General features: G+C 43.3%; 2 protein-coding genes across 5 annotated transcripts in view; one reads left to right on the top strand and one right to left on the bottom strand.

Moving 5' to 3' along the window:
• sik3 (SIK family kinase 3) overlaps window positions 1-8443 on the bottom strand; it is a 30039-nt gene extending 21596 nt beyond the window's left edge. For 2 of the 3 annotated variants that reach the window (XM_070970233.1, XM_070970232.1), the window contains exon 1: window positions 8131-8423. In XM_070970233.1, the coding sequence (XP_070826334.1) occupies window positions 8131-8421 (291 nt within the window). In that variant the 5' untranslated portion in view covers window positions 8422-8423. Of the gene's footprint in view, window positions 1-8130 lie in introns of all 3 variants that reach the window. The other variant, XM_070970231.1, reaches the window with a different exon arrangement.
• A 981-nt stretch (window positions 8444-9424) lies between these two features.
• sidt2 (SID1 transmembrane family, member 2) lies at window positions 9425-20241 on the top strand. Of its 2 annotated transcripts, XM_070969858.1 has the most exons (26): window positions 9425-10308; window positions 10414-10535; window positions 12326-12490; window positions 12629-12674; window positions 13127-13228; window positions 13565-13648; window positions 13784-13949; window positions 14123-14216; window positions 14614-14672; window positions 14902-14928; window positions 15674-15712; window positions 15796-15873; window positions 16376-16491; window positions 16626-16699; window positions 16793-16859; window positions 16965-17038; window positions 17141-17264; window positions 17642-17759; window positions 17983-18119; window positions 18219-18327; window positions 18452-18528; window positions 18646-18692; window positions 18805-18910; window positions 19012-19122; window positions 19251-19364; window positions 19456-20241. In XM_070969858.1, exons 1-26 carry the CDS (start codon window positions 10066-10068, stop codon window positions 19516-19518), a joined length of 2562 nt encoding a protein of 853 aa, XP_070825959.1. In that variant the 5' UTR covers window positions 9425-10065; the 3' UTR covers window positions 19519-20241. The 2 variants fall into 2 exon arrangements, with proteins under 2 accessions (XP_070825959.1, XP_070825960.1); XM_070969859.1 differs by lacking the exon at window positions 14902-14928 and having other exon boundaries at window positions 9428-10308.
• The last annotated feature ends 47 nt before the right edge of the window (window positions 20242-20288 follow it).

Genomic DNA, 20288 nt, shown 5'->3' with positions numbered 1-20288 from the left:
AGCAAGTTAAAAACTCTATGTACGTTCATAGTTAGCCAACACAACGCAGCAATATCCTGGTCAAATTCAAAGCACTTGTCTATCAATACTTACACGGTACAGAGTTTAAATGTTTGCTAGCGGGTTAGCTGTTGCTGTTTACAGAGTGGGAGAAATCTTGCACTGCTGTTGATGACAGTACACTGGGAAACATGACTTTGTATATTTGCTGCATCCCATGTAGCTTTAAGTGAGGATATCTGCAACTTTCTTTTAAGGACATAATGGCAGGTTCAAAACAGGAAAGGGGCAATACAGCCACACATCTACGCCACTGGCCTTTTGGACATGGTCTAATTCTTGCACTGTATTACTGTACTATTAGCCATTCAAATTCACATGATAGCAAATCCACAGTACATCCCTGACTGACTGTGATTAAGTCTCCATAGTATCCATAAATATTTCAATCAATATCTACTTGGAATACTACCACTGATAGAAATGGGATGGACAAAACTTTAAAAGGACACATCAGTATAATGTGATATAATTCAACAGTAACACAGGGAACATCCTCAAAACTTTTAATGAAAACATTCCAACCTTTGTGAGGATGTTTTGTAGGGCCATTGCATTAAATTGTATTTGCGTTAGCTAATAGGATAAACTGGCAACTCGGTGCAGACTAAAAAAATAAAAAAAATAAAAATATCGAGAGAAAAAAATTGACAATGACAAAAATAACTGATTAGAGAAATAACACTGGAAGGAGTAAACAACATCCTTTACAGCTCTGTGATAAAACAGTTGCATGCATTGTTTTCCCAAGGTCTATTAAACAGGTTTAGACCTTTTAAGATACATATAAATATTCAATCACTTGTACATAGCCAAAAAGCAGTAACACCTAAAATCACACAGTATTAGAAGTTAAATAAGACATAAGAATAATGACACTAATCCTAAATACAGAATTGGGTCTATGGTGTAACGAGCAGGTGCACGTGGTGTGGTGATATTATGTATGAGGTTAACCTTCATCAACAGGTGACACAAGTGACACAGATTACAACACCCACAGCGGGTGTAATACTCGGGCTAAACCCATATCAGCATGTAGGAGAGTTTAGCTCGCACTCATGCACACACATAGGACCATGTTCAGCTCAGGTCCAAAGCATGTTATCATGGCGATCTGTAAATCCAGTCTTTGTAACAGTTAACAAGAAGCTGCTTGGTTACTTAAATTGCAGCTTTTTGTGCATGTGTGTTTATATAAAGTCACGAGGACATCACACAGCGTCATACACACAAGATAAGGTCACAGCAGTTCAGCACTATGACTGTATTATGCGCGCACACACAGAGATGAAAGCGTACAGGCAGTATGAGTCAGCACAATGCCTTTCAGAGATGTTCTACTTGTGTGTTGTGCACTTGTATGAGTTTATGTGTGGAAATGACTCAGTTGAGTGTGTCAGGCTGAAAGTACAAGACTGGGGACATGCTACAGTGTGGAAAAACTGGACATCACACATTAATCTGCCATTTGCAGGTTGTTGTTTTTTTTGCCCCCCTCTTGCATTGCAGAGCCCACACTTTGTGTTGAGTAAATTCTGAGGGACATGCACAACCAGGATCTGGCAACTGGTTTTGATGAACATGAACATCACAATGGCCAGTGGCACAGAGTAACACACGAGACAACCACTCGCATTAGCACCATGACGACAGAATTTTAATCGAGCAGATGAATAAGTTCAATATGGAAAGGGGGAGAAGCAGGAATTGGAATTACAAACATGCAAAACTGCAGTCAGCACATGACGCACCACCACCCAAACCTGGTGGAGCGTGCATGGTCTGGTCCGCATCCCATCTTGGCAGTGACTTTCATTGGTGCTTACAAAAAAGAAACCAGCAGTTCCAGTTTGCCACTGCTTTTACAACAAGACACATATCTATATAGGTAAGAAGAGGTCATTATCAAACTGTTCTTTGAGAAATGCTACAAGGAATGCTACAAGGACTTTGATACCAGCACAAAGGTGCTTGGTATCAAAGTCAAGCTTTTACAGTCTGTCTTCATACTACAACATAGAACATATAAAAATGTAGGGTTCCTGCTCCATACTTCCTCTATTGCTTTACATGAACTATATCCTCATTAGCAGGTCTTCCACTCACACATCCTCAGCCGCTGCATCATATCATCTCTGCATGTCGACTGCTATCAAATGTTGGTAGTGCTGCAATGCTTAGCTGATAAATACACTGGCCAATTAAAAGAAAATGGATCTTAATCTTCATCGTGTATTTTTTTTTTTTTGTATGATGGTAAATGAAATATCTTGGGCTTTGGACTTACTGAATAATCAGTAGAATAATCAGTAAAATAAATGGATAATGGAAAACAGATGATAAGCCACCCTGGTCCATGGTAGGGGGTACATATGCAGCGCATACGCTGTAGCCCATTTGAACTCCAGGTACATCTGAGGATTTGGCTCATCTGCAGTCTTGCATCAGTGTATGCAAAGTATGCTTATGGACATTACTCAGAAACTGGCAACCACCATATGGGTTTTAGCTTCAGGTGGAATCCAACAGGTTGTAACAGCCCTTGCTAGCTACAAACTGGCATGAGGCAGACTAATCACAGTTGTTGTGGTCTACATCAGAGCAATGTGTAGGTGCAATTCTAGGGAGGTGCACATCAAGCTAGCGTAGGGTACATGGCTATGCTGTACCTAGGGTGTAGACGCTGTAGTATAAATCAGGCTTTCCTTTCTCAGTCTTGAAGCAGAAGCATCAACCTAAGACCATAGCTCCTGTCTATCAACCACACAAATGTGGTTTCTGGCTACCAGAACATGCAACAGAACTACAACCATCATCACTAAGCAATCAATTCAACGGCAAAGAGAAGCCAAGGACCCAGTCTGTCTCAAACACTGAGGTTGAAAACCCAAGTGCACCTGACGAATTCTGCTGCATCCGGCTTTTAACTATGGTAAACAAAAATACACCATAACACACACAGAGCAGTCAAGTCCGGACTTCTCTGCTAGTCAAATCGTTCCCAGTGAATATTGAACACTATGTATGCTTGAAATGCCCATCCCTAATTGCTATGGAAACCAGTAAGACTTGAATGGAGCAACCTTTCTCCAACTAGGAGCCTTGGCAACACGCAGTCGCCTCTGACAACAAACGGCACTGGGGATGATGATGGCGCAGACTTGTGATTTTTAACTGCCACAGTGCGTGATGCCATGCACTGTTCCAAAACACACATGTGCGCACACACGCTGTTGACATCAGCTGGGGCAGAAACATGTGTGCTCATATAGTTCATGAGGAACAGGATCGCACTGATGAAGCCTACGCTGTCCTCCCTCGTCTCTGTAGCAGAGACACGCACAGAGTCTGGACTGTGTTCTTCTCCTTTTGAAGCTGGCTGGCTGCTGATTCGCACAACTAAGAATGCAGCAGAAGACGACTAGAGGGCAGGAAGATAAGTCGAGCAGAAACACAACCTTTGTCATATTATTCGCCCAAAAGAAATCACATTTGAGTGTGCGTATATGTGTCTTTGAGAAACAGAGAGGGGATGCGGTATGTTAGAGAGCTGTGCGTGAGTGTGTGTGTGTGCGAGTGTGACTGAGGGAGTGAGTGAAATTGTTACACAGTACATTAGGCCTGTTACCTAACACTTGCCATCCTTCCTGCCCTCTCCCTCCTGCTCATCCTTCTCGTGCCTAAAAACACTTGAGAGGAAAGGGGAGAAGACAGGAAAAAGAGGGAAAAGGGAGTGGGGGAAAGGGCCTGATTCCCCACAGACAGACGGGTCATGACGTGCCGCACAGTGGCATCCTTTACCAATGTCACTCACCTTGCTGTGGGCACAAGGGCTTGTCAAAGTGCGCTTTTACTTTATCCTCAGTCAGGTCATCCAAGGGCACTGACCATACCTCCACTGTCAAGCTATACAAGTATGCACATACATAAATATACAATGGCAGCCATGCACATTCACTGTATTTCAGTGGTCTTATCCACTATAAGAAAACCCAAAAAATATCAACTCAAATATGATACATTGCTGGCATACAGGTATATTACTGAATACAAAAAGGAGTGCATATTGCAAAGGCTGACACGCTTTGGTAGTTATTACAGGACAGAATATGAAAATGTCGATAATCACTTTATCAATGTAATCTATTATGACAGACGACTGGCAACGCATTTCTGGTTAGAGCTTAATAAAGACTGAGATCAGATTCTTTTTTGCTGTTTCGTGTTATTACAGAGCCAACACTTTGTGTTTTTTTTAGCAACTGAGGGGATTGACACAGGGTTGATGAAATTCCATTCAATGGCTAATAAATGGCATAAAGAGGATGAACAAATGTGCTATCTGTTTAGGAAGGTAGCCAGGATGTGAAATATCATCTCAAGCAGAGTGCATTGCAACATGCGGAGACTACAAGCCTGATTAATAGCATATCAAATTGCGGTGTGGGGCGAGCAGTTCCATAACCTCAGACAGGAAAATAATTCTCTCGACAACTTGGCTACCTTTGTGTCATAACCAGGAAGCAATGTGCATATACACTGAACATTTGTTTAACACCCTGTAGAGTCCTACATCACATTTCAACATTTATAAAGTGTGAGAACGTTTTCAAGGACATTTTCCCATGAAGTTGTGAAGGAAACTCAGAGGGCATCAATGAGTGGTGAAGATAAAACAATATGGCTTTGACTAGATTACATCATAGAATGGACGCAACATTTTGTGATCTAAATAGCCTTGGAAGATTAGTTGATCAGCATCGAATTAATCAGTGCAATTTCAATAACCTCTGCTAAATGTTTGATTCATTAAGCAAAAATTAGAAACATTTGCTTCCCTCTCTGCAGTTTTATATGATTAGAAAAAAAAATTATTTTGGTTTGTTAGTCGAACAAAGAAAGCAATTAAAATGGTCACTTCAAGCTTTGTAATGTGCTTTTTTTCTATTTTCTGATATTTTACAAACAATTCCAGTAAGTTCATCTAAGCTATTATCTGATTTTTGCTCAGTCAAAAATTAAGATCAGAGAGGACAAATTAGCTGTTGGTGGTACTGAAATAATTGGGGGTGAAATCTGAAACATCCCAATGATGGCTTTGGTTATGGTCCCCAAATCTGCACAGCAGTAAGTATTTAGACACCCAAAACAAGTAGTTCATAGAGTCTCCCAGAGCTAGTATGGAAAAGACCTCCCTTATTGAAGGGTCATGACCAGCGATAAAAAAAGTTTATGGAGAGAGTGAAGACTGAAATTAAATCAACATTTATCAAGACAGCCCAACGGCCTCTAGCATAGCATTTGAGTGAGAGTATGAAAACTCCTGTTTTGACTTCCACTTCACTTGCTGGCCTTTGTGTAGAGGAGATGAACTTTCACTATCACAACATCCAGGTGCAGCACGCTCGCTATGTGCCATCAAAGGTTTGTGTTGTGTGACTGCCTCTGTGTTAGTAAAACCAACAGCCCCCTTTCCACAAGAATTTGCAAAATATACTGCTAAAATGGGTGTGTACTGGTGACATAAACTTTGCACAAATTGCCCATTGAATGTTTTATGTTTTAGAAAACAACAGAGAGCAAATGAGGCATAAAAGGGGACCTTCCCTTTCTGGGCTTCTAAGCTACCAAGTATAAATAACCAGGTCCTGTTCTGTGTGACTGCACTGCAGGATATCATCCAGCTCCATCTAACAACCAAGAGAGTTGTTAGGCTATTTTTGACTAGTCAGCATTTCTCATTGGATCGTTACAAAAACCTAGGCCATAAAACAAGGCTCTAAAGCCCATCTCATCTGATGACTGATCATATCCATATTCATGATATCCACGGGCATGTAAAAGCACACTTCTATTCTTTTGATAATCATGCAAAAATGGGGATGCTGAAACCCCTGAGCTAGTTGAAGAAATGCATGAGCTGACTAGTCTGTCTGTGACCACCATCCACAGACAACAAACAAGGCCTCTCTTTCATTCTGTCAGTCCATATTCCACTGTCATTTTGTCCTCTGCCTGTCTCTCACACTCAGTCAGACAGCCAGACACAACCACACACACACACACATCCAGACAAGCATAAACAGGCTCATACACACAAGCAATATAGCCTCATAACTAGCTCATCAATCTCTCACTATAAAGTCGCTACTGTCTCTGTATTGCTTTTGTAACAAACCGAATACATGCTCCCATATCTACAAGTCTGTAAATTATGTTATATTCATATCAACACAGTTAATGTCCCTGAAGAAACACCGTCTGCAGTATTGAAAAACACCATATTGCACTCACTGACTGAAGTTTGTTTTGGTCTCATGAAACTAAATGGAGGGTTCTCTGGGCTATGTGGCATAAAGCACCCAAATGACTCGTGTCTGCCTGCCTGTGTGTATGTCAACAAGGGCACAGAGGTAAGCTGCACACTCAGCCACCTTGACACACCTTTATTTGTGCCATTAGAATTAAAGGCTCTTCATCAGGTTTAAAACAACAAACAGTGACATTGCAGGAGCTGTCTGCCTGTGAGTGTAGGCTTCACCCCTACTGTATACACCTATTTGTTTTGAGTGTTCAACCGAGCATCCATCATAAGGGATGTGCGCACTGATCCCAACAGTCATATAATAAAAAAGACATGGGAAGGGTTCCCATGTCATCTTATTGCAAATGTGGTCCTGAGCAGAAGCACAGCCTGGAGAGTGTTTTTAGCAGATATCTCATTGATGCTGCTGTTATCAAATGCATCAGCTGAGGTTTTCTGATTAGTCATTTGTTTAGGCCCAGCTGTAGTTACACCACCATGCCAGCCAAGAAGACATCGGCAACATATCAGGAGTGACAACATACTGCTCACAGGCAAATGAAGCTTTGAAACACTGAAGCTGATCCAATAGGTCAGCACCAAAGATAAACACTGCTTGGAATAGTTGAGCGATCCCTTCTGCTTGTGATGCCACAACTTCCCCTTCCTATTTATCCTAAAATCTCCAACCTTTTTGTTTGCCACAAAAACTAACAAACCCATTTTTTTAAAGCCTGGGCACAATGTTCTGTATCAACATCAGACTATACGTTTGCAGCACAGGACTGATCTGTGGAAGACCTCAATGCAATGCATCTACACATGAAAAACGATGCTGTTTTGCATGAAGATCATTTGTTGATAATAGCGGGAGCCTTTACTAAAATGTCATCTTGCTATTAGCCAGGATACCTAAACGCAACACACACGCACACACACACACACACACACACACACACACACACACACACACACACACAGGCGAAGTTGAAATGCAGCTTTGACAAACTGCCTAACTTAGACCGCGTCAAAGTGGTTGCAGTTCACTAAAAAGACGCGAGAAACTTTGCTATCTCGAAATGTTATCAGCGGTTCGTTTATTGAAAATCATTAAGCTACATGGAAAAAGCTAACAGTTAATGTACATAAGGCTCTGCAGTTAAGTTAGTTAGCTTTACCCAGTTTTCGGTGCTACTTAGACGTTGACTTTCAGACATATCTATAACGTTATTTGGCCAACCTATACCTTCCAACTCTGCAAGCTCATTGTTAACGTTAATTTAAAATTATCCATGAGGGTGCTGTAAACTTTTAACCTTGTGTGCTGGCATCAGTCTTAAAGATATCTGCATCTAGCCAAACAGCTAATTAGCTAGTAAGCTAAGCTAGCTGCTACAGTCGGAACGTTCTGAGTCTCCTCTTTTCATCTTCGTCAGTACCCTTCTCTCCGTCCTCTGCGCTTTGCCACACATTAACCTAAGGCCTTTCTAGCTTTCCTCAAAAATAGTACTACTTCACTTTGTGAAATCATATGTATCTTGTGCCAAATACGTGTGTATCTAGTAGTTAGAGGTGATGCCCCGAGTCGAACAGACCCCCTCCCTCAACACCAAGCAGCGGTGTCACCAAAGCGGGCTGGCCGTTGTGTCTCCAGAGCCTGAAGGCCCCAGCGTCATCCTGAGTACATGGTCGAAAAGGCTTGAAATAAAACAATGACAACTTGTAATTGTTCATCTCTGGTACTCGAATACCAGTCGCCTTACCTTTGCTTTGGTAATGATGTGTGTGGCTAGTTTAACAACCGCGAAATTTCCCTTGCCGATGGTCCGCTCGATTTCGTAGTAGCCCACTCGGGCTGGGGGGGGCCTGGTGGCCGAAGTGTGGCCAGGATTGGTGATGCACCCAGTGGCCGTGCTGGTACGACTGGAGTGGTTGATCCCGGAGGATGGCTGGGCTCGGTTCTGGGAGCCCATGCCTGCGTGGGTCGGTCGGGCAGAGTGCGTAATCCCGGCCGCAGTGGACCCAGCAGCACCTCCGCTTGACACGGCCGCCATCTTCTCGCCTCTCTGCGGGAACAACAAGCAGCCTTGCGCAGCGCGCATCGCGGGCACGCCCCCGCCCTGCGTCATTTTACGTGAAACGCTCCTCCGCAGCGCCCTCTCTAGGTTGTAACCATGGTAACTATCAGCGTAACAAATTACTTCATCCACAGAAACGTACTGTGGTTGCCTTGGCGACAAAGAAGTGCGCATTATCACTGTGGTTCCCATGATTCAGTGATTCCTTGTAAACTGCTGCACTATGGATGATCTGAAGAGTTCATGAGGCTTTAAAGGTATACGCCACTCTAACATCGCAATGATAGATTTAAATAATGTAGTTAATGTACAAAAACAGACATCCTCAAGTCTTCATTTCACTCCTTTACTGTTCGAACACACATATGTGACATCGTGAATATCTACACAAAGGCATATTCATTGTTTCTACCGATAAAAAAAAATGCACCCCCCCCCCCATAGCTTCCACGTAAACGCAATGAATGAATGAATGCCAAACTAAAACTAAAAACTTTTTTTTCCCTCACAGCATTGAGCACATTTAAAAGAAATACTTTATTTGAATAGGGGACTTTTCCTGTGCTTTTACTTGGCCTTTTGATATTGTGTGCTGTCCATTGCTAGACATGGGTCATCATCTACAGTCACATTTCAAATAAAATATTTATGTAAAATAAATACGTGAATCAAATTATATTACTGATCAAAATATGTGCTACGTGACACCGATTTAGAATAATTGCTCATGTTTTTTTAACAACAATAATAATGCAAGACACATAGCCCGCATGGAAATCCAAAGAAGCCTAAAATATCTATTACCTAAATTCAATAAAAGTGCTAATTTAATAATTTAAACAAAAACAATTCAAGCAAAATTAAAGGGGTCGTCTCATATCATACTATGCTATCTGGTTTAATATAACCTGTTGTGCAGACTTGCTGTAGAATAGGCCGTCGCTGTCTCACCAGGTTGTAGACAGCACCACCCCGTGGTAGAGAGGCGTTCCTGCAGCTACCAAATAAGCATATGAGGCTGCTGCCCTGGGTTCAAGACCCCAGGGCCCATGCGAATTCATATTGTAATCACACTGAATCTCAGTGCCACGGCACCGCGAAGACAGGCCGTGACAGCCGCTCACTTCGGACAGACTTGGAAAAACACGTTGTGATATTTTTGTTTTTCACACGGTCCGCGAATCTGGGACTGACTCCGACATCAAAAGATGGAGCTGCCTGATCGGCATACGAAGCAACGATGCTAACGTTAGCACAGCTAGCTAGCATTCTGTTATGCTATGCTATGCGCTTCAGGTGACTGGGAAATGAGGAGCATTGCCATCTTGCTGTTTTGAAACTCGTGTCATTGGTTGCATAGCCGACAGCGTCGAAGTTGTTACGGATGTCAAATGGACGAGGGGCACGTCTTTGGCTAATGTAAACAACCCGTTGTGTCTTTAGCTTCTCGGTTAGCAATTGTTGTTATTGTCGGTCATCGCTGAAAGTGGCACCGTTAAGCTCGCTAGCCTTCGATCTGTAACTGTATCTGAATGGGGTGGAGTTGTCATTTGTATTGCCCAACAGGCTAGGATAACATTAGGTATCTGTTGTCAGTTTAGGAAGAAGGTGTCAGACATAATGGTGTTGAGGAGTTGCTGGAAATCTCGACATAAAAACAGAAGTGGACGTTCGCCTTTCTGGATCCGATCGGGACTGGCCGTCCTTCTCTGGATATGTGTGTCACAGTTTATTTGTGAGGCGGTGGGGGAGAGCAAAAGCGTCGTCCAGAAAGATGCAGAGTTTGATGTCACCTATAATGACACGGTTACAAGTGAAAACCAAACCATCTATGCTTTCAATCACACTGTCTCCAGGAATAAGGTGCGTCTATACCGTCGGACGAGGACATTTGTTTTGCTCTGAATGACATCAAGTAATACTGAGTGTGATTTGGTCTGTTCTCTTTTCCCTGTCTTTGGCTCTCAGACGGAGGGAGTGCGTGTGACTGTGGATGTGCTGTCACAGGGTTTCGAGAGTCCTATCCTGTTTGTGGTACGACAGAAGCAGGCTGTCCTGTCATTTCAAGTCCCCCTCATACTAAGAGGCCTGTGAGTATCCGCACTCTGTATCAGCTGTGAAGCCGGACTCACCCGGAAGAAAGAGCTCTCCTTTCAAACCAACTGAAAAACACTCATGGTGCTCCTACAACACCATGAAACACCTCTGAACTGAACAGACCAACAGTACTGCTAACAGCCTCAGGAAATGATGTTCTTTAAATTGTAGAGTAGGTATGAGATCAGGCCAGATATGAATGTCTCACACATTGTTTGTGTGTGTGTGTGTGTGTGTGTGTGTGTGTGTATATATATATATATATATATGTGTGTGTGTGTGTGTGTGTGTGTGTGTGTGTGTGTGTGTGTGTGTGTGTGTGTCACAGCTTCTAACATGATCTGGGTCATATATAATAAATGGCAAACACACACAAAGGATTTATGTTCTATGGTGTGTCTATGTCAAATTTAGCAAACATTCAGATTTTGCAACTCAGATTGAATTTTATCTGCAAAGTCCTCTGCAGAGAATGACAGAGAAAAGGGAAGACATTAGCTGTTGGTACAGATTTAACTGTGCGTCATCACAGCCTAAAAGACCAAATTGACTGTAAGGCAACCATCCACAATGCTGAATAGTTTTTAGTAGGCTTTAGGCCTATACTAGGCCTTTATAAATGTCTGAGTACATGCACATATGTGGATGCTACACAAAGTAATGATTCAAAGTTCTCCTAAGGGAGATTGTAAGCCATTATCTGCTTTATTGGTGCTGCTGTAAACTGGAATTTGCCCTTGCAGGACTAATAAAGGAATATTGAATTGAATTGCTATAGCTTCAGGTTATGCCATAAAGATAATGTTCCTGTGTGGTGTAGAGAGCTGCATGTACATTTAATTGCTCTGTAAAAGGAGGAAGCTTGTAAATGAAAGCTGTGTCTGTTGTCAAATCATTTGTAGTATTGTATGTATGTAATAGTTGTAGTTGGACATTTGCTAGAATTACAGTCATTACTTCTGTCCTGGATGGAGTTCGTATTATGGACAGGAGGAAACCACAGAAACAACAGCCGTAAGCTTTCGATTGTGCCGCAGTGATTATTGGGCCCACATCTTTTGTAACCTGACCTAATCAGGTGGGATTTCATAACAGATTAGACGTTGAGCTGGCCAGCAGCCCATCTGTATCGTGATCTGTGTCTCCCACACTCAGAGGAAGTCTCTGTGGTTGTGCAACACCAGAGTGACCTAGCCATATTCTTGCTTATTCAGTCTTATGGCCAGGCGTGTTTTAACTGATCGCCAATGAACCTTGGAATTTCACTTCCTCCTCTGAGAATCATCAGTGCAGATCTGAGGAGCGCAATTTACTGTAAATGAGTTATTTCAGTCATCAGAGGGAAGTTCATTCTGTTTTACGTAGTCTCTGTCACATGCGCCCTTTAAAGGAATCCACTTCCATGTGTGCATTTAGCAACATGTTCCAAGGCTGGGTTTTTATTGATTTTGCTCAAAGATTATTGAAGACACATTATCGATTATGTCATGTGATCCTGAAACAGCAATGCTTGCAAATGTAGTACTTGTCTTACAAGGTTAAAGAGTCTTATTTCTCTTCTTATCATGTCACAAGTCCATGTTTTTGCTTTGATTTCTTTCTTCATAGAATCACGCATTGCTTTATTTAAGTGTATAATCTATTCTGTGAAATGGTAAAGAGCTTTCAAAAGATATGATATAAAGATCTTTTATGTATTTATTTTCACGAAAAATCAATTTAAGCCCTCAGTAATAGAAAAACTCAGACCTTTTTTGTGTGAACTTGAACTCTCTCTCTCCAGCTACCAGAGGAAGTATCCTTACAATCATGTGGGCCGGACACTGTGCCAGCCTCCGACCCGCGCCGCTTCCGAGACCCAGTACTTCTTTGTGGACGTGTCTACCCTGTCCAGCCAGGGTACAAACTACCAGCTCAGGGTCAGCCGTGTTGAAAGCTTCACTCTGCAGTAAGTGACATCTGATATCTAATCACACAAACACAGTCGCTGCCTGAATTCGCTGCTTAATGCATTTGCCATCAGGTTGGACTTTATAGTTACCAACAAGTAACCTACTACTATGTCTGATTTTCACCTTAATTACAGGACAGACAAGAAATTCAGCTTCACCGCATCACCATCCCAACCTCAGGTACGCAGCTCAGTACCACAGCTTTGTGTGTTTGTAAGCGTGGCACTAAGCGCTACTTAACAGCAAGGAGAGCTGTAGATGTAGATTGCAGACGGGGGTGAGGGGGTACAGATGACGAGAAACATGAGAGAAGCTGCGGAAAGTACAAGTGAAAAAGAGGATGGTAAGAATGGAAAGACCTTGTGATTTTACGCAGTTTTTCATGCAGCAGCATTGCTGTCGTTCTGCTTTTCAACACGTGAAAAAGAGAAGAAGCTTTTGTTTCATCATGTTGTGCTTTTTGTTGTGGAAATTGTCACATCCTCCTGATACAGATCACCAGATAGCAGAGAAAGACGGGACTCAGTGAAAGGGCTGATCTAGTCTGAATCTGTGTTTTCTAATCCCCTCTGATGACTCCCTTCCTGACTCCTTATCTTTATTCCTATTCTTTCTATTGCCCCTTATCTCAGTACTTCAAGTATGTCTTCCCGGATGGGGTGGACACTGTGATCGTCAAAGTCAACTCAGACATGAACTTTCCCTGCTCCGTCATGTCCGTCCAGGACATCCAGGTACAGTTATTCTGCCTTTTCATCCCCTCAAGCCAGACGGCTCCTGTCCTGAAGTGGCCCTTGGTATTGTGGTCAGCATGCAGTAACACCCTTCGACCATATGGTGGCATAATAGAGATCATTGCAACTGTGTCAATGTAGGACAAAGCAAATCTTGACAATTTTATGACGTTCTTTTTATTAAATTTAGATGGATTTAGCTGAGATTTTACACATTGCTTTTTTCCGTGTTTAATATCACTCTATCTTTCATGTAATCTTCTTCATCTTCTCGTGCCTCTCGCCTTTACTCTTTTAATTCTCCGTGTTGCTCTCCTTCTCTCGCTTTCTTTTCAGTGCCCCGTCTATGACCTTGACAACAATGTGGCCTTCATTGGGATGTACCAGACTATGACCAAAAAAGGCGCGATCACTGTGCAGGTAGTGTTTGACGCACAGTCGCGTCTATGAAATACGTAGTGCAAACCTTTGAGACAAAGCGTCGCGTAAAGACCCCTCCATCAACACACGAGCAGGCCTGTATCGTATCTTCTAACATCTCTTTCTGTCATCTAGAGAAAAGATTTTCCCAGCAACAGTTTCTATGTGGTGGTGGTAGTCAAAACAGAGGACGAGGCGTGCGGCGGTCCGCTGCGCTTCTACCCTCTCCGTCCTGATGAGCTGATTGATGCCGGCAACCGCACCAAGGTCCTTGATGTGATAGTCTCCCCTGCTATCAACTGTAAGTCATGAGTTTGTAAATGTGAACAGCTCAGACAGGAATGAATGACACGTGGATTTGGAGAAAGAAATGGTGCATAACTGAATGTGTTTATAATGCCGCGCAGTCAAGACCATGCATTATTGGCCTGTGCATAGCTTTACAGTAAAAATATCTGTATTCATGCTCCACAGCGGAGGTGTATGTGATGGGTATGCTGTTCTGTCTGGGTATCTTCCTCTCCTTCTACCTGCTCACTTTGCTGGTGGCCTGTCTGGAGAACAAGCGGTAAGACATTTTTCCCTGCAACCAAAACAATGGCTAGTTCCCACATTCACTTCATACACAGGCTTGCGTCACTGCTGAGAAAAAGTCCTTGTAGTGATATAGGTTTCTCCCCTGTAGCCACAGACAGTCCTCGTTACAGCTGTTTAAACCTCAGAAGCAACTGTATTAACTTTAAATGGGTTTCTGTGGTTAGATAAAAATCTTTTCAGCACTACGAATACACAGCAATTCCAAGTTCACAAGGTTCAAACATATATATATATTGTTGTTCCCAGTTCAACTAAGGGGTTTGGATCTCCAATAGCAGAACGTAGATTTATACAACTGCACCACAAGAGGAGCACTTCACTGAATACAAATGATTTGAATTTGCATGTTTTCCTCTCTGTTTCTGCAGAATGAATAAGAAGAGAGACGTGTTCCAGGATCCTGCTGACATGTCGCCTGCTGAGACAGGTAACCCAGCAACTAGCTATGATGGAGCGACCCGTTAGGGGGTGTGTGGAGCATACCATTATCTTAAAGTCGTGAACCTGTCCTGCCATAGTATATATCCAATGTTAAACCACACTTAACATGCAGTATAGTAATCATTTAACTGAAGCTATTTATGTAGAATTCAACCTGCCTGTGTGTACTGAATATGCCTTTCATCCTCTCTCCCTCATGCTAATGTGTGGTTCAGCCTCTCTGCTTGGGAAGAACGGAGATGGTATAACGACACAGTTACTCCTATCTTATTGCTTTTTCTCACACTGTGTAGCTTGTCTGCAGATGCTCTGCATGCATTAGCTCACAAATGATCACTGTCTTGCCACATTCACATTCATGGTCTGTGCGGAGACATAAACATGGCGCTATCTGAAGCGGTTACTTAAGCTTTTGTGTTTTGCATCATAGACATACAGATACACGTGACACAGCTAACCTCAAAGTGCTGCTGCTATCCTGGTAGTTTGCATGCTTTTGTCACAGTTTGTTGCCTGAAGAAACTCATAAGCATATTGTATTAAAGTCAGTGATGCTAACACTGTGAGGTTGTTCCATGAAAAAGAGGCTCGAGTGAATCATTGAGATCAATGTGTGCGCTGCTGATGTGTTTCTTCAGCTCAACACTCCATCTCAGTGTGCACCTGTGTCTTCTCACTGCAGTGTATGCTGACATGATTTGATTTTGAACTGCAGGACACTTATGTTGTCAACCGCTGCTCCTCACAGAAAATCGGCCTTTGCACCATTCTGTCTTCACATTTTCACCCATCCTACGTGCTAAAACTGATACTTCAAAAGTGTTTTTTCAGGCACAAATTCTCTAACTGGGTCCCTGCATGTGTTGTTGTCTCTCTGTGTTTGCACTGCAGGGGTTGTTCTACTAGCCAGTACTGGTTGTAGTGGTGTTTGTTTGTGTTTCTTTGCATATACTCAACTGGAGGTTTTAAATGTGCATGTCTCCACAGGAAAGACTCCAGCCTCGCCGTATGAATACGGCTCCTTTGGTGAGTTTTGGTCATTTCTGTTTTTCCTCATGTGTTTGTTTGTGTGTAATTTAAAAAACCATTTCTTCTCCCTTCTCCTCCAGCTGACAACGGCAGTACACTCAGTTCAGAGGCCATCACTGACAGCGCCACATCAACTGACAACAACTATGGTTACATGGGTATGGATAACATGCATGCACACTTTATTTCTGGCCACCGCTGTCACTTTGCAGAATGCCTCCACAGCCTGGCTTGCGGTTCACTTCCTGCAAGCAGCTCTGGCCCCTCACTGTTTTTCTGTGTGTCTCTGTTCATCAGGACAGGAGCCTTTCAAACGTCGCCCAATCCTCAATCACCTTCAGCACATAACCATCCGCATTGGTGACACGCTGCCGCATAATTAGCCGAATCAGTTCAGAGATTTACACCAAACCAATCAGCACTGTGTGAATCATACTTCAATAATACTTGGATGTTGATGCCAGGAAGTGGCCAAATTCCTAATAGTGCCAAGATCAAAGCATGACGATCATTATAATGTCTCTTTAAAATGTTAGAAAATTGTAAAGAAAATCTCAAAGGTGTGATGTGTTTGAAATCTTTTAATTGATCAGATTGTCCCTCCAATGAGTTGGCTCTTTATTCTCGCTGTGACCTCCTCCTCCCGCCTCTCTTCGTCAGAGCGAACGTTGGACAGTGTCGGGCGAAGCAGGCACGAGTCTCTGAGCTCCGTGGAGGAGGACGACTACGACACGCTGGACGACATCAATTCAGACAAAAACATCGTCCGCACCAAGGTACACCTTACGTCTCCGTCTCAATGCACGCGAGTCGTTTTATTGGAAATTGCAAATCATCGCAGTTAGCTGCTAGACATGTCAGGATGTGTGAATGTCACCCACAATCAGTAATGCCCTTTTTATTATCACAGAAATTTCTATGCGTGTCCGACCTGGCCCGCAAAGACAAGAGGGTCCTGAGCAAGAAATACCAAATCTACTTCTGGTGAGGACACTCACGGTTAATGACAGATACCAATGAAGAGTAGAATCAACTGCAGTGATACAATACAAAGAATCCTTTACGTCTCCTCTCCAGGAACATTGCTACCATTGCCGTGTTCTATGCGCTGCCAGTCATCCAGCTGGTCATCACCTATCAGACGGTACGCTGATCAGTGTCAAACCGTGATATATGAGATATGATTTGTTTGTGTTGAAGCATTCAAAATACATCAACGTGCTGAAGTTAAACCCATTCTGTTCTTCAGGTGGTCAACGTCACAGGAAACCAGGACATCTGCTTCTACAACTTCCTGTGTGCCCACCCCCTGGGAGCTCTCAGGTGTGTGGCTAGTGCCTAGATGTTTTATCACAACCACAGCATGGCCAACAGATTACATATGTGTGTTTGCTTTGACTAACTCTCAAGTGTTGTTCCACATAGCGCGTTCAACAACATCCTCAGTAACCTCGGTTACGTGCTGCTGGGACTCCTCTTCCTCCTCATCGTCCTCAAAAGAGATATCGTCCACAATCGCGCCATGGTCCGCAACGACCTCAATGCGTTGGTAAGACACGTGCACACAGGCAGATGTATTTGTATTTGGAATAATAGTGGGATGTTATTGTGCATGTAGTCAATGTGCGTGCGTGCGTGCGTGCGTGCGTGCGTGCGTGCGTGCGTGCGTGCGTGCGTGCGTGCGTGCGAGTGAGTGAGTGACATGGCAAAGATGGTTTTCAGCCCTGTCCCTAGATTGAATTACGATTGGTAGTGATTAAAAACATGATCATTAGCATCATTTGCTATAGCATGCTAGTGTTTAGACACAGTGTCCTCAGTGTTGAAGGGAGGATGCAGGCACATCCAGACACACACAGTATATTTGCAAGATTTGCATTTATTGAACATCACTGTTCAGTTACTGCTTTATCTGTCACCTTCCAGGAATGTGGTATCCCAAAGCACTTTGGTCTGTTTTATGCGATGGGAACTGCTCTCATGATGGAGGGCTTGCTCAGTGCCTGCTACCACGTCTGTCCCAACTACACCAACTTCCAGTTTGGTAAGACTACTCATGTTCTTACTAGGACTTCCTGTGTCCAATGTTTGCCTGTACGATGTCAAATCTGCATCCTGCACGCAGCTTTCTGTTGTTTCTTTTATTCTAATAGAAATAGATTATTGACACTCTCTGTATTATGGAGAGTTTTGCTTTGTTATTCTTTGATTATCTGACATGAGAAAGGGTCAACCTGTCGTTGTAAAGCCTCCGTCTTTCTTGGCAGACACCTCCTTCATGTACATGATTGCTGGACTGTGTATGCTGAAGCTGTATCAGAAAAGACACCCGGACATCAACGCGAGTGCGTACACTGCCTACGCCTGCCTGGCTGTGGTCATCTTCTTTTCTGTGCTGGGGGTGGTGCGTACACACACATACAGACCACATGGTAGACCAGGCCTGGGTGTTGTTTAACAAGGAAAAATACACATACACACTGTTTGTGACATCTGTTTGCAGGTGTTTGGCAAAGGAAACACCGTCTTCTGGATTATTTTCTCAGTGATCCACATTCTGGCCACTCTCCTCCTCAGCACACAGCTCTACTACATGGGCCGATGGAGGCTGGGTAAGATCGCAGCAAGAAACCTACAAACTCCTGTCTTTAGATCTTTAACCCATTTATTTGCTTTGATATTAATTGGACCAGTGTTTGAGGAGCAGCTGACTCTTTGTCTGTGTGTCTGTGTCAGACTCCGGGGTGCTCCGCAGGATCGTGTACATTGTCTACACAGATAGCATTAGACAGTGCAGTGGACCTATGTACATTGTGAGTAATGGCCAGAAACATCTGAGTTTCAATTCGATTGTCAGGAGGTTAAATTCGTAGTAATTCAAGTCCAGATTACCTGCTTGTTAATCATGTTTCCCGCTCTGTCTCTGATAGGACCGCATGGTTCTGCTTGTGATGGGGAACATAGTCAACTGGTCTCTGTAAGTGTGTTTCTTCTTTGACTTGGCGATAAGTAGAAAGAATGAAAATGAAAATGTAAAATGCAGGACTAAATGATGGCCTCCTCCTCCGCCTGCTGCTCCCTCTCTGCAGAGCTGCCTATGGCCTCATAGAGCGACCTAATGACTTCGCCTCCTACCTGTTGGCTATTGCCATCTGCAACCTGCTGCTCTACTTTGCCTTTTACATCATTATGAAGGTATGTTTATTCATGGTTTTAAGCAGCATTTAGATTTAGAAAAGCACAAATGTTTTGTATTTCTAAAGCTTTTTGTTTGTTTGTTTCCTGTATGTGTTCAGCTACGGAGCGGTGAGAGAATCCAGTGTCTGGCATTGGTGTATATCCTGTTCACGGCCGTGGTGTGGGGCTTTGCACTGTATTTCTTCTTCCAGGGCCTCAGCACCTGGCAGGTCAGTAACTCACACACATGCACTCACACAGAAGGAGCATCAGCCTCTTAGCCAGTGAGAGCACACGACTTTCCTGAATTCCTCCATAACGTGGCTTTAGTTCACCGTGTGTTTCCCTGCGGACACAGAAAACTCCAGCAGAGTCTCGTGAGCACAACAGGGACTGCATCCTGCTGTCATTCTTTGACGACCACGACATCTGGCACTTCCTCTCCTCCATCGCAATGTTTGGATCCTTCCTGGTATGATCACGTTTGGTGTGTGTGTGTTTTAGTTCATTTGAAGTGTTAACCCTCACCCTTGTAACCCCTCACCTTTCCCATTCCCTCCTAGGTGCTCCTAACTATGGATGACGACCTCGACACCGTCCAGAGAGACAAGATCTTCGTCTTCTAGGTTTATCAGATCATCCGTGATGGGCTCAGCTCTTCCTCTCTGCCTTATCTCTCTCCGTTTGCATCTCCATCTTCTTGAAAAAAAGCACAGCCAGTAGCCTGTTTTTCCCTGGGCTGTACAGCGGGCACCTGTCTGCCTCTCATAGCCAGTCAGCCAATGGAGGAAGGGCAGCAGCCCCTCCCTCCACCTGTATGGACACAAATGTGCCAATGAGGAGCTGCGTCGACGTCAAGTGATGCTGAAGTGTGTTGTCCTTTCGCTGCCATCATCAGTATAACTGTCGTGATCGATGTTTACTTACCGCTGACGATGGAGATAACAACGTATACATCCAAATTAACTTATTTTCTACTGTCCGCATTACATTTGACCTGCAAATCAACAATGCATTTTGAAATTACCGTTTGTAAGCTGTTTATATGCTGTGTGAGTGTTTGTACAGGCGTGAGTGTGTTTACAAACGTAAGTGTGAGAACATGAATCCCGTCCAGTCTGTCAGTGGCCTTTAATGTTCTAATCACGTTAGTCACATACTGTGCTCTGATTGGTCAGATGCTCTAGCGGTTCTTCTCATTGGAGAATATGATGATTGTATTAATTTCTCGACTGCCCTCAAGTCTGAATGCAAAAGGTTTTCTTGCACTGTACTGTATGAAAAACATGATTTTAATGTCAAACATTGCATTGAGCAGTTACTGAATAAAGGCCTCATTTTCATATTTATATTTGCCATTTTCTGCATGTTCTGATGGTGACTGCTATCATTAAAC

This window comes from Chaetodon trifascialis, chromosome 9, assembly GCF_039877785.1.
Source record: "Chaetodon trifascialis isolate fChaTrf1 chromosome 9, fChaTrf1.hap1, whole genome shotgun sequence".
NCBI classification, from domain to species: Eukaryota; Metazoa; Chordata; class Actinopteri; order Chaetodontiformes; family Chaetodontidae; genus Chaetodon; species Chaetodon trifascialis.
This window is presented reverse-complemented; position numbering and strand designations above follow the sequence as displayed.